Source organism: Palaemon carinicauda, chromosome 11 (assembly GCF_036898095.1).
Source record: "Palaemon carinicauda isolate YSFRI2023 chromosome 11, ASM3689809v2, whole genome shotgun sequence".
Classification (NCBI taxonomy): domain Eukaryota; kingdom Metazoa; phylum Arthropoda; class Malacostraca; order Decapoda; family Palaemonidae; genus Palaemon; species Palaemon carinicauda.
This window is the reverse complement of record NC_090735.1, coordinates 80,596,040-80,611,230: the sequence shown is the minus strand read 5'-3', so window position 1 is coordinate 80,611,230 and position 15,191 is coordinate 80,596,040. Positions and strand designations below refer to the sequence as shown.

The 15,191-nt window shown below is 36.7% G+C and overlaps 1 protein-coding gene across 1 annotated transcript; it reads left to right on the top strand.

The window, feature by feature from the left end:
• Positions 1-949: 949 nt before the first annotated feature.
• LOC137649347 (uncharacterized) lies at positions 950-10,102 on the top strand. The gene is made up of 2 exons (XM_068382328.1): positions 950-1,249; positions 9,965-10,102. The coding sequence occupies exons 1-2, from the start codon at positions 950-952 to the stop codon at positions 10,100-10,102; spliced, it is 438 nt and encodes a 145-aa protein (XP_068238429.1).
• Positions 10,103-15,191: the final 5,089 nt, after the last annotated feature.

Sequence of the window (15,191 nt, the reverse complement as noted above, 5' to 3'; positions counted from 1 at the left end):
GTCTTATTACCAAGTAAACTTAGGACTAAAATAACATTTAGGAACAAACGGTTATTAGACTCTACTGTGCTAATAGATATTGGGTGTTACTGTTATTGAAGAAAAATATAATGAACCCTGTGGATGTACTGACTTGAATAGTAGCAGAAATGTTTCTGTAGGTGAATGTGTGGTCTGTCTTGTTGCTTTGTATTTTTCTGTATTTTCCAAAGAATATGATAAAATGTGCCCTGTTGGTAGAGAAGGATATTGTCATAAAAGAGAGCTCCCCATGGTTCAATGCTGCAATTAGGGAAGCTAGGAAAAGACGGAGGTTGGCAGAGTCACGTTGGCATAAGCATAAAACAAAGAGAAATCGAATGTTATATGTGGAAGCTAGGAATGAGGTAAATAGTTTATTAAGAAATGTAAAGAAGACATATTATAATGAAAAAGTAACTGAGGTTAGGTCCAATATCAAAAGGCTGTATTCTGGTATTCTGTGTTCGATGAACTTTTAGGGAAAACTAAGAGGCATGTTTTACCAGACGGGAGGTCTGAGCTTGAATTGGCAAATGAATTTGCTGAATTCTTTGAGTCAAAGGTTGCTTGTTTACTTTTTAACTTCACAACTGATGTTTCTTGCCCCTATCCTTACTTTTCTGATTTTCCTTTCTCAAAGTTCTTGCAGTTTAGGCCAATTTCACTCGATGCTTACAAAACCATGTTTATTAGTTCTGGCCGCTCTTATTGCAGTAACGATCCTTTGCCAATAAATGAGGTCATCGACGCCCCGAACATAGATAGGTTATTGCAATTGCAGCTTTGAATAGTCTACTTGAGTATTACTAAGAGCTTAGTCCCGTCCTCTGAAAAAGTTGCTATCATTAAACCATCTCTTAAAGGATCCTTTGATCATCAAGAATTGAAATCTTACTGACCAATTTCTAACTTGTCTTTTTTGTCAAAAATGATCGAGACTTACGTTTTAGATCAACTCAGTCAGCACTTGAAAGTAATTGGAGCTATTCCAGAAGATCAGTCGGCTTATCGGAAATTCCATTCTACTGAAGCAGCTCTTTGTGCTGTAATAAATGATTTGTTAGGTTTCTCTGATGACGGTAGATGTAGCTTGCTCATTCTCCTAGATCTTAGCGCTGCTTTCGACACAGTGGTTCATGAAATGTTAATAGAGGATATGACTGCTATTGGGATCGATGGGGATGCTCTTAAATGGTTTAATAACTATTTATCGAATAGATCTTTCAAGGTGAAGGTTAAAGATAGATATTCTGAAAGTAGAAAGCTCACCACGGGTGTTTCACAAGGAAGCGTACTTGGCCTGGTTCTTTTTAGTATTTATACAATCGAGTTGTCTTGGATATTTGAATAACATGGCGTCCAATGTAAATTTTTTGCTGATGAGACCCAGTTCTATTTAAAAGTGGATGACATTATTGAAGATCAAGCTGTTATTGATAGACTTATGGCAGATGTATTGAAATGGATGCAAAAGAAAAAGCTGAAACTAAAGGAAAATAAAACTGAATGTATTCTAATTGGCACTAAATATAACTTAAGAAGGTTTGATAACGTTAATAGCATCTCCATCAATAAAGAAAATATTTTGTTAACTGATAAAGTCAGAGATCTTGTGGTAGTAATTGATGGTTCTTTGACATTTGATGAACATATTAACAATGTGGTTAGGACCGCAAATTATCTTCTGAGGAATATTGCATCCATTAGAAAATATCTTAATGAAGATGCCACTACGTTACTAATTAATAGTTTGGTAGTTAGTAGAGTAGACTATTGTAACTCATTGTATTACAATTCACCTAATTATCTTCTTAAGAAACTTCAAATGATTTTGAATAGAGCTGCTAGGCTAATTGTGGGTATATCCCCGCGAGAACATATTACTCCAACCTTAATTAAATTACACTGGTTACCAGTCAAAGCAAGGATTGTTTTTAAACTTTGCGTCTTAACATATCAAGCTATTAACACGGGCGAGCCATTGTTTCTTAAAGGTTGCCTGTAAAGATACGTAGAAGGGCCTGGTGTTCATACACGCTTTTCCCGTGATGATTTCAGACTTGATGAGCCTCGTGCAACGACCACTCTTGGTACGAGAACTTTTAAAGATTGTATAATCAACTTCCGGCATCAGTTAAGTGTGCTTAAAATATCTTTGACTTCAAAAAGCTATTGAAAATCCATTTATTTTCACTCAGCTATAACACTGAGACAACTGCAATTAACCCTCTTTATATTACATAGACTTTTAAATTTTTAACTATAATATAAGTGATTTGAAAATCCCGTCTGAATGCATAATAGCGAAAGCAGGGATACTTGATAAACCGTCAGACATAGACATAGACATAGCCAATGATAATGTTTGTGAAATTCAGAGACCATTTTGATAATTGTGAAATTGAGAGGGCATTTTGCTAATTACGAAATTGAGATAGCAATTTCAATTTTCGTGAAATTGAGTTTCACAATTTTCTTGCTTTTGAATTGAAGGTGGTAATTTTATTTTATTTTTTTCTTTTCTTTTTCTTTTTTTTTTTTAATTTTTTTGATTCTCGCAAAATTGATGTAACAATTTTGATATTTGTGAAATTTAGGTGGCAGTTTTATTTCTTTGTGAAATTGAAATTCATTTTTGATGCTTTTAAACCTGAGCTGGCAATTTTAAGTTTGTGAAATTGAGGTGAGATTTTTTATGCTTCTGAACCTGAGGTAGCATTTTTAATGTTTCTCAAATTTACTTGGTAATTTTAATGTCTGTGGAATTGAGGTGACAGTTTTATTGCTTGTGAAATTGAGAAGCCATTTTTGATGATTGTGAAATTGAGATGCCATTTTTGATGATTGTAAAATTGAGGTGGGAGTTTTAATGTTGTGAAATTGAGATTGCATTCGTGATGCTTGTGAATCAGAGGAGCCAGTTTTAATGTTTTTGAAATTGAGGTGGCAATTTCGATATTTGTGAAATTGCTATTGATTTCTTATGCATGTGAGACTGAGGTGGCAATTTTAATGATTGGGAAGTTGAGGTGGGAATTTTATTAATTGTGAAACTGAGATGGCATTTTTTTATGATTGTGAAAATGAGGTGGGAATTTTATTTTTCGTGCAATTGACATAGTACATTTTTATGCTTTTGAATCTTAGTGGCCAGTTTTTATCTTTGTGAAATTGAGGTAGCTATTTTAATGTTTGTGAAATTGATATGGGATTTTTCATACTTATGAGCGCTAGGTGACAATTTTAATGGTTCTAAAACTGATGTGGCAGTTGTAATGTTTGTGAAATTGTGGTGTATTGTCTATGCTTGTGAAATTTAATTGGCAGTTTTAATGTTTGTAAAATTGGGATGGTATTCTTCATGCTTGTAAACCAGGGGTGATAATTTTATTGAATGTGATATTGAGGTGGCAGTTTTAATGTATGTGAAATTGAGATGGTATTTTTCATGCTTTTGAACCTGAGGTGGCAATTTCAATGTTTGTGAAATTGCGATGGCAGTTCATATGTTTGTGTAATTGAGGTAGTATTTTCTAATCTTGTGAAGTTGAGGTAGCAATTTTAATGTTTGTGAAAGTGAGGTTGCAGTTTTTATGTTTGTGAAAGTGGGATGGCATTTTTGATGCGCGGGACATCGAGGTTGCAATTTTAATCTTTGTGAAATTGAGATGGAATCTTTTATGCTTGTAAAGCTGAGGTGGCAATATCAATGCTTGGGAAATTGAGATGGCAGTTTTAATATTCATAAAATTGAGGTGGCAGTTTTAATGTTTATGAAATTGAGATTGTATTTTTATACTTGTGAACATTAGGTGACAATTGGTATTGAGGGGACACTTTTAATGTTTGAGAAGTTTAGATGGTATTTTTTATTATTGGGAAATTGAGTTATCAGTTTTAATGTTTGTAAAATTGAGATAGTATTTTTGATGTTAGTAAAGCTGAGGTGACAATTTTAATGTTTGTGAATTTGAGGTTGTAGTTTTAATATATATGAAATTGAGGTGGCAGTTGTAATATTTGTGAAATTCAGATTGTATTTTTAATGCTGGGGAACCTGAGTTGGCAATTTTAATGTTTGTAATATTGAGGGGTCAGTTTTAATCTTTGTGAAGTTCAGGGGATAGTTTTAATGTTTTTTAAATTGAAATGCCTTGTGTGATGCTTGTGAACCTGAGGTGGCAGTTTTAATGTTTGAGAAATTGAGATGGCAGTTTTAACATTTGTGAAATTGAAGTGGTCATTTTGATTTTTGTGCAATTTAGATCACATTTTTTGTGATTGTGAATGTGAGGTAGCCATTTTAATGATTGTGAAATTTAGGTGGCAATTTTAATGTTCGTGACTTTGAAATGACAGTTTTAAGGATTGTGAACCTGATGGGGCAAATTCAATGTTTGTGAAATTGAGATTGCTTTTATTATGATTGTGAAATTGAGGTGACAATTTTAATGCCTGTGAAATTGAGAAGGCATTTTTGCTTCTACAAATTTGAGGTGCCAATATTAATGTTTGTAAGATTGAGGTGGCAGTTTTAATGTTTGTGAAATTGAGATGGCATTTTGGATGCTTGTGAAATAGAGGTGGCAATTTTAATGGCTTTGAAATTGAGGTGGTAGTTTTAATGTTTGTGAAATAGAGATGGCTGTTTTGATACTTGTGAAATTAAAGTGGCAACTCTTGTTGAATTTAGTTGTGAGATTTAGATAGTTTTAAAATTCAGATGTTTAGAAATGTAGATGCCAGGTACATATTTGTGAATTCATATGCTCGGTAAATTTCAGTTCTTATTAAATTCATGAGTGAGAAAATATTGGATACAATGGAAATTTTGGGGGCAAATGAAATTTGCAGTGCACTGCAATATAGCCTCTGGTAAATTGTTTATTTAGATTTGGAATATGTGTGAATTTTATCTACTACTGAAATTTTTATATTTGTGAAAATAGAAGGGATATGAAAATAGTAATAATGTTACAATATCACCCAAAATGAAAAGCACTTCTCTTATACTTGAGATCACTTGTGTATCTGAAGTTCATATTATTATTATTATTATTATTATTATTATTATTATTATTATTATTATTATTATTATTATTACTAGCCAAGCTACAACCCTAGTTGGAAAAGCAAGATGCTATAAGCCCAAGGGCTCCAATAGGGAAAAATAGCCCAGTGAGGAAAGGAAATAAATAAATGATGAGAACAAGTTAACAATAAATCATTCTAAAACAGTAACAACGTCAAAACAGGTATGTCCTATATAAACTATTAACAACGTCAAAAACAGATATGTCACATATAAACTATAAAAAGACTCATGTCAGCCTGGTCAACATAAAAACATTTGCTCCAACTTTGAACTTTTGAAGTTCTACTGATTCAACTACATGATTAGGAAGATCATTCCACAACTTGGTAACAGCTGGAATAAAACTTCTAGAATACTGTGTAGTATTGAGCCTCATGATGGAGAAAGCCTGGCTATTAGAATTAACTGCCTGTCTAGTATTACGAACAGGATAGAATTGTCCAGGGAGATCTGAATGTAAAGGATGGTCAGAGTTATCTTATGCAACATGCATAATGAACTAATTGAACGACGGTGCCAAAGATTAATATCTAGATCAGGAATAAGAAATTTAATAGACCGTAAGTTTCTGTCCAACCAATTAAGATGAGAATCAGCAGCTGAACACCAGACAGGAGGACAATACTTAAAACAAGGTAGAATGAAAGAATTGAAACACTTCTTCAGAATAAATTGATCACCAAAAATCTTAAAAGACTTTTTCAATAAGCCAATTCTTTGTGCAATTGAAGAAGACACAGTCCTAATGTGTTTCTCAAAAGTACACTTGCTGTTGAGAATCACACCTAAAATTTTAAAAGAGTCATACAAATTTAAAGAAACATTATCAATACTGAGATCCGAATGTTGAGGAGCCACCGTCCTTGACCTACTTACAATCATACTTTGAGTTTTGTTAGGATTCAACTTCATACCCTATAATTTGCATCACGCACTAATTTTAGCCAAATCTCTATTAAAGGATTCACCAACCCCAGATCTACATTCAGGGGATGGAATTGATGCAAAGAGAGTAGCATCATCTGCATATGCAACAAGCTTGTTTTCTAGGCCAAACCACATGTCATGCATATATAGTATGAAAAGTAATGGGTCAAGAACACTACCCTGTGGAACACCGGATATCACATTCTTATACTCACTATGGTGCCCATCAACAACAACTCTTTGAGATCTATCACTTAAAAAATCAATAATAATTCTAAGAAACGACCCACCTACTCCCAACTGTTTGAGTTTGAAAATAAGGGCCTCATGATTAACACGGTCAAAGGCAGCACTAAAATCAAGGCCAATCATACGAACTTCCTGACCACAATCAAGGGATTTCTGTACAGCATTGGAGATTGTAAGAAGGACATCACATGCTCCAAGGCCTTTACGAAAACCAAATTGCAAACTAGGGAATAGATGACTACCTTCAGCAAACCTATCAAGTATCTTGTAATATTGGCCATGGTTTTGTGTTTTGATGCATTCAATTATCCTTTTTTCTTTTATTTTTCTCTTAAGAGAGTCCGGTAACCTATCAACTGAATAAAAGATTGTCTTAACCTCATCAATACTAGGAAAGAGGAATAATGGAGAATATTTTGAATTTTGACCACCGATTCCTGTTGTTGTAAATATCCACAAAATGAATATAAGAGAAGGAAGTTAGTTTCCCTGTGAAGCTGTTATCTATGAGGATTATTTCAGTAAATAAGGTAACAAGCATCAACAGTTCTAGACAAAAAAAAAAAAAAAAAAAAAAAAATAAATAAATAAATAAATTGGACAGAATTGTAAAGGAAAGAATTACAGAAGATAATCACTAGAGGACACTAATTAGGAGACTCTGGACGTAGTATTGTGTTTGTTAGGGACGAGAAACATTAATGTCCAAGAGGAATAAAATCTGTGAGTGAAGAATATGAAGGGGAAAACGGAGTGTCTCAAGATGATGATGAGGATACTGACAAAAGCAAAAAGTTGCTGGGATGAAAGGTTTAGTGAGCATCCTCAGGAATGGAGTAGGTTAGTAGGTTGGCCAGGGCACCAGCCACCCATTGAGATACTATTACTAGAGAGTTATGGGCTCCTTTGACTGGCCAGATAGTATTACATTGGATCCTTCTCTCTGGTTACGGTTCCTTTTCCCTTTGCCTACACATACACCAAATAGTCTGGCCTATTCTTTACTTATTCTCATCTGTCTTCATACATCTGACAACACCAATATTGCCAAACAATTCTTCTTCACCTAAGGGGTTAACTGCTGTACTGTAATTGTTCTATGGCTACTTTCCAATTGGTAAGGGTAGCAGAGGCTCTTTAGCTGTGGTAAGCAGCTCTTCTAGGAGAAGGGGACTATAAAATCAAACTATTGTTCTCTAGTCTTGGGTAGAGCCATAGCCTATGTACCATGGTCTTCCACTATCTTGGGTTAGTGTTCTCTTGTTTGAGGGTACACTGGGGCACACTATTCTATTTTATTTTGTTGGAGTTTTTTATAGTTTATATAGGAAACATTTATTTTAATGTTGTTACTATTTTATTTTTCCTTGTTTCCTTTCCTCACTGGGCTCTTTTCCCTGTTGGAGCCCCTGGGCTTATAGTATCCTGCTTTTTCAAATAGGATTGTAGCTTAGCAAGTAATAATAATAATAATAATAATAATAATAATAATAATAATAATAATAATAATAATAATAATAATAATCTTGTCTCCAAGGATAAGAGAAAAGAGTATGTTAATAATTGAGGAAGTGACGGAGTTGAAAGCGAATAGGAGATGTGAGAATGAGAGCAAAGAGATACATGAAGAGGGATAAAGAGATAAAGCTTGGACTCTAAGCTAGCAAGCATACCAGAACCTATGCTCAAACAAAGAGCAGATTGTGGGAAAAGGGTAATAGTAGAGCAGATACAGACCATAATTTTCCAAAATCGTGCACTTCATGGTTAAAGCTGATACAATACCCTAATGCAAGCAAATTTGACTATAGTGCCAAGGTGTATTTGGCCTGTGTTATATATTGCGGCCATTTTTCTAAATTACGTCCGATCGAGATGTATTGCATCCATTTCCTCCATATCTCTTGATATAATAGAAATAGAGTCAGGATTTTGGTGTCTATTAGTAGGCTTTTTAGGTTAGAGAGTCATAATAACACACTTTGAAAACTCTAGAATCAATATTTTATTGGTTTTGATAAGGTGATCAAAATTTCAACCCACCAAAAATCAAATATGAATGTCATCCAACTCTGAATTTCAACTGTACTTTTTATTTCTTTTCAATAGTACTTTATATTTATTTTCGGAATAAAATGTCATTAAAAGTGAAGCTAGTCAACACAGAGACTAAATCCTCTTCACATGTTGTGCTGACAGACTGGTCTAGGTGTGTCTTATGTCAAGAAGAAACCTGAAAAGTTACGGTGTCTTGCTAGTTTAAAGCAAAGCATATTGGGTGCTTGGTATGTAAACCTTGCAGAAGATCTAACTCTATTCAATGATAACGCATGCTTAGCCAAGAGCCTTGACATTTCTATATAAAGTGATGGCAATGGCCACTATGCAGAGTTCCACACAACATGCCATCTCTTTTATTGTAAGAGTATACTACAGTTAGCAATAAAAAGAAAACATCCTGATGACTCAGATAGTAAGAAGCCAAAAAATAAAATACCCTCATATTGGTGTGTCTGTTTTGTAAAAAGTCCAATAGTCCAACTGAGCATTTGAATGAAGCAATGATTGGCAGAGTCGGCCACGGAGTAAAACAGTGTGTGAAATATCACAATACTTAGTCGCTTTGTATAATGCTGCACAAAGAAAGAAAACATCTGATTCAACAAACATCTCAGAAGATGTAAAGACAGAAAGCTTTTATGCACGTGCTTTTGCAGAGATTGTCGCCTTCATTGATGACAGTATTACTGAAATTCATGATCAAAATACATCATCAGTATTCAGGTTAAGTAATCTCAGGAAACTGTACAGTGATAGACTTATACAACTGGGTGTGTCCTGTCCATATGTATATTAGACTATATTAAAAAATTGTATAATGGCAAATTTTCCAGAACTGAGGGCATTTAAAGAAGTACTTGAAATTCTCTTGATCAGTAATGAGGATATTGGTATTGCTTTACGTTAAGCATGGGAAAGTGATGCTCATGATGATGCTTTAACTCTATCTCGTGCTGCAAGGATTATTCGAAATGAAAAGATGAACTCACAAACTAAGTTGAATGGCTTGTTTTCACCAAATTGTGAGTCTGAAGGTATCCCCCATTCCTTGGCCACTTTTGTCACAATGCTGATATATGGTTCAAATATCCCTGAGCAGTCAGTAGTAACACAAAACCCGGCTTCTTCTTTTTTTTTTTTTTTTTTTTTTTTTTTTTTTTTTTTTTTTTTTTTTTTTTTTTTTGCATATCTCAACTCATTTTGTTCAATAGCATGAAACATCAGAAAAACATTAATGTCATGCCATGGCAATTGACATGATCCACCTATTCCAGTATGTAGTGGCATCCTGATGCACACAAAAAAAAAAAAAAAAACACTCAAGAGAACTTGTGAAGAAAATGTTTGAGCTTGGATTGTCAGTGTCACAAGACCAACACTCAGGACGGAACTTGTGGAGAAAATGCTAGAGCTTAAATTGTCAATGTCACATGACCTGGTCTTGAAGATCTCAACAGAAGCTGGCACAGCATTATTCAGACGTTATGAGCAGCTGGATGTTGTTTGTCCACCCCAATTGAAGAAACATATGCAGTTGAAAACATCAATCATCAGACCAGCACAATAACAACTAAGAATTCGTTCAATACCACTGGGATCTCCATATTTCAGCGCTCTGATAACCCCAGCAAAGATGCCGTTTGTGAAAGTATGGAAGTTGAAATACTGAAGATATTGAGCCAACAATCAATAACTCAACAAAAATGTTACCAAGATTATCAGTGTCCTACACCCGAGTTCCTCCAGTGACCTAAGGAAAATCATCCAGTACTGTTCCAAAAGTAGATGGTCCCATTACATTCAGTGGCCTTCTTGTGTCTCCAGTTCTGCAACAGGAATACAGGTACATTACCATTGCCACAAACAAGCATGTCTCAGTACTCTCCATGACAGAGTGGCATTTCACCAGCCAAAATCATTCACAGAAATTAGTCCCTGAACGCATGAAGTTGTATAATGCTTTACGTTGCTGAGGCAGCAATGCAGTACATCAATATTTGCATTCAAACTGTGGATAGTAACGTAGTTATTCTTGCAGTGTATGTCTTTGCTCGGTTGACTGGATCCCTTTCCAAGTTGTGGGGAGGCTTTTGGAACAGGCAGGCATTCTCGACATATACCAGTGAATGAATTTTACTCTGCACTAGACCTTGAGAAGAGTCTAGCCCTGCCAATGTTTCATTCTATAACAGGATGCAACACAGTGTCCTAATTTGCGGGCAAAGGGATGAGAACATCTATGGAAAATTGGAATATATCTAGAAGTTACAGGGACATTTAGTGCATTGTTGGAACAGCCATCGATTTCTCAGGTGGATGACGCCATGGATACACTCGAGAGGTTCATATTTCTGATTTATGACAAAACAAGCATCAAAAGTCATGTTGATGATGCTAGACTGGAGTTATTTGTACGCAAAGGCAGAGATGTGAGCAACATACTTCCAACAAACGGTGTCCTAGTACAGCATGAGTGTAGAGCTATTTACCAGGCTGGTCTTTGCTGGAGTCAGTCGCTGCGCAGAAATCAATCTTACACAGCTTGAAGGATGGGGATGCACACGTGCTAACAATAGGACCTGGGAAGTTGTATGGAGCACTCTTCCTGAAGCAAGTAAAGTGTGCCAAGGGTTATTGTGGTATGGTTGCCTGAAAGGATGCCATGGCAACTGCAAGAGTGCAAAAGCCTTTCTCACATGCATAGCTCTGAGCAATTATGGAGGTTCCTGTCTGTGATAGTATCTAGAATGTAATAAGGGGACTTTTTATTATGTATTTCCTAATAATGAACAAAGTATTCTTTTTTATAATCAATCCCAAAAATGGTGAAGCTTAAATAAGGCGGAAAACAGTTGTGTTACATGTTACAAATAAGGAACCAATGCTGTGATCATGTTCGTCACAGATTATAATAATGAACAATAATGAACAAAGTAGTTTTTTCTTCATGATTAATCTCAAAAGAGCTAAAGCTTTGATTAGGGGTATTAGAAACTATAAAGATGATTTGTTGTAAGTCATAGATAAGGTGCAAAACAGGTATTATGTTGCAAGTTATGAATAAAGTGGCAAAGCAATTACTATGTTCGTTACAGACTATCAATAATGTGCCAAAGCAGAGCAGGCATTGTGTATTTTAATAGGTATAAATACATATGAAAAGTCTGATCGCTAATATACATTACTGTTTGGTCGAATTTTTGTGACCTGTTTAATTGAAATTTTTGTCCGTGTATAATAATATGAATGTTGTATTTTATTTTATTACATTTTTGTTTTATAGCAAACTTTTTAAAAAGTGCTGTTATTATTCAATCTGATGTATTGCAAAATACTGTAATTCACAGCTGGATATGACCTTGATATTTAATTTTTGGCGGCTTAATATTTTTGTCATCATATTTAAATAAATCAAATATTGATCGTAGATTTGCCAAAGTGTGTTTTTCTGACTATATAACCTCGAAAACTTGCCAATAGATACCAGATACATCACTCTTGGACTGTTATATCAAGAGATATGGGGAATATGATAATAATAATAATAATAATAATAATAATATATAAAACTGTTGTGAATGGATGCCATTTTGAAAAATGGCTGCCACCGACACCACAGGACAGATCCAGGTCAGCGCTATAGCCAAATTGGTTTGTATTGGTGTATTGTATTAGAATGTAAAGTGTCATGCTTTTATCACAAAGTGCAGGATTTTTTCCAATTCGCTGTACTATAACCAGTATTGGAGGAATGCAGCTTGAGAATGATGTTGAACTATATAGAATTCTCCCCCTGAAGTTTAGTTTGGACCAACGTAGAGAGAGAGAGAGAGAGAGAGAGAGAGAGAGAGAGAGAGAGAGAGAGAGAGAGATAGGGCTGATTATAATTCGTGAGGAGTAGCCGTGTGTCAAGAGAAACTCTCCATGCTACATCAAAGGCCAATGTACTGTAATCATCAAGATTTGTGCCGACCCCGTTGGCCCCTTTCGTCACATCTATCCTCTCCGTTCCCCTCCTTCACCCTTCATCATCTTTTTATCCCTCTTCCCCATTTCCTCTTCTAATAAATACTAGTATAACGTTTTGTCTCAGTTTTCTCTTTCTTCTGCGATCATCTCGGATGTAGTTATTCTCCATATATCAGCACCTACCTTCTTTCCCATTTATTACCCCCACCCCCATCATATGATATTTGTTCTCCTTTTCACCTGTCGTTTATCCTCCAGAAACTGGCCATATCCAGTTATATGTACATCATCTATCTGTGCTGTTCTAACACATACATTTTCTCTTGTATTTTTTTTTTTTTTTGCAATATAATGTACCAAGCGTGTTTCACACACAATCGTACATTGTAATGGTATTTCAATTTTTATTGCAATAAATCACTAGAGGTTGAAATACTACCGCTAGTGATTTATTGGGTACTGTGACTGGCCAGACAGTACTACACTGGATCCTTATCTCTGTGTTACATTTTATTTTACCTGTGCCTACACATACACCAAATAGTCTAGTCTATTCCTTACATATTCTCCTCTGTCCTCTTACACTGACAACATTGAGATTACCAAACTATTGTTTTTCACCCAAAGGTTTAACTACTGCACTTTAATTGTTCAGTGGCTACTTTCCTCTTGGAAAGGGGCCACTTTCAAGTTGCTACTTGGCAAGTAATAATGATAGCAATAATAATACCTAGCTTTAAGCCTCACTGTTAACAGAACTGATGTGTTTGAATTTTTGTGACCTTTTTCAACTGAATGTATTTATATAAGCCTGATGTCTGTTGAAATAAAATTAGTTGCATTCACCTGGCCTCTCAGTTATCATCTGATTGGCACCTTGCATATTGGTGACCATCGGAGTGTCCAGCTCCCTCTTGCCTTCCCTGTCACTGCTGTGTCTTACTGTTTGATGATGACACCCTCCGACACTTACTCTACCATCAACGCCACATCGCCGAATCTACCATCCTTCTCCAGTGGAGAAGCATTCTCCTGGTTCCAGCGTGCTAAAGTCCAGTTTCCCATCAAGGGCATGACTTAGTCAAGTACCAAAGCAGATTACACTATCGTGGCGATCACCGATGACACTTTCATGGAAATTTCCGATTGGCTGTATGAGCAAGGGGACTCCCCAATATCATTCGACACCCTCAAATCATACCTCCTTGGCATTGCCAGCTGCCCGCATAGTGAAACTTTTTCAGCGCTTTCAACAACCGGTGGGGAACCAAAAGGCTTTGCTTGCCCTCAGGGAAATGACCAGTATCGCTTGATTACAACCTCCCGCAGATGGCTCTCCTCGGGAAATGAATCTGCTCTGTGACCTTTAGGTACGGCGCCTACCCGAACCTGTACGCGCTTCCATCCCCAATGTCAGTATTTTGCCTATGGATAACCAAAATCAATATCCTTATGGACAGCCACTTCACCACCTTCAAGACTCATCAACGCCTCCACACCTGACGAAGAGGACAACTATTCAGCATCGAGCAGAGGTGACGTAAATGTGGCAGGATAGAGATGGCCACCTCGTGGCATGCTTGAGAGGTGGCAAAAGCGCCCTTCACTTGCTCAGGCCCAATCAAAGGCCTCTACAGCTACATACTGACACTCACCAGCTGCAGTTATGCTAATACCAATCCAGATTCGGGGCTGCTGTGAAGAAATGTTCGAACGGTTGTCTATGGCCAAAAGACGTGTAAGTAGGCCATCGCTTCAGGCGGTGGCTCCTTATTACTAATCCTTTCTATTTTTGTGATTTTTGCCAGATACGGGTGGTTGCCGTTCTCTTCTGCAAAGGCCATTCACCAGGACACAAAATAGTCTGTCTAAATCTGCCGACGTCTGCCTGATAGCTGACAATGGATCTACGATCCCTACTCATGTTTACGAGAACCTCACATTATCGTTTGGAAGAGTCAAATATTACTGGAAGTTTCTCGTTGCTGACATCACATTGTTAATCCTTGGTGTGGATTTCCTCTCACATTACCACCACCTGGTTGATGTAGCTCACCGACGGCTAGTCAACACAGACTTACTCATCCACACCTCTTCAACCTACCCCCTCCGAACTCACTCGCCACATCAGCATGCCCCCAGATGTCTATGCTCAAAATCTCACATCGTACTCGAAAGTCTTCCATCCAGAATTTCCCAAACGCCCATAGTTCTCAGCGAAGCACGGTATTTATCACCATATGGGCCTCTACCGAAAGGCCTCCAGCTCATGGTCATCACCCCTACACATGGTTCTGAAGAAAGATGGCTCCCTGCGTCCATGTTGGGATTACAGGTGTATGAACATGCAGACAGAACCAGGTCACTACCCCCTCCAAAGCATCACCAACATGACCTCCTACTTGCACAAATTGAAGGTTTTCTACAAGCTCAACCTCCTGAAGGGGTATTATCAGGTGCTCATGAACCCAGAAGGCATTCCAAGACTGCCATCCCCAGCCCCTTCACTAAATACACTTTTAAATAATCCTGTTTTGGCCTTCGTGATGCTGGAAACAGCTTTCAACGTCTCATGGATGGCATCTTAGGGGACCTCCCCTTCTGTGTATGTTATGTGGATGACATATTTGTGTTCTCTTTCTCCAAAGAGGAACACCTCTGTCAACTACGCATCATGCTCGACCATGTACAACAGAATGGCTTTATAGTCCGGTATGAATTATTGTTCTTAGAGCACCGTGTCACTCCTTGTAGTCCGGTATGAATTATTGTTCTTAGAGAACCGCATCACTCCTGAATGAGTCTCCCCCTCCCTGAGAAGGTGGTAGCCGTTCAGAACTTCCTCCCAACCTCGACCGTCAAAGCACTG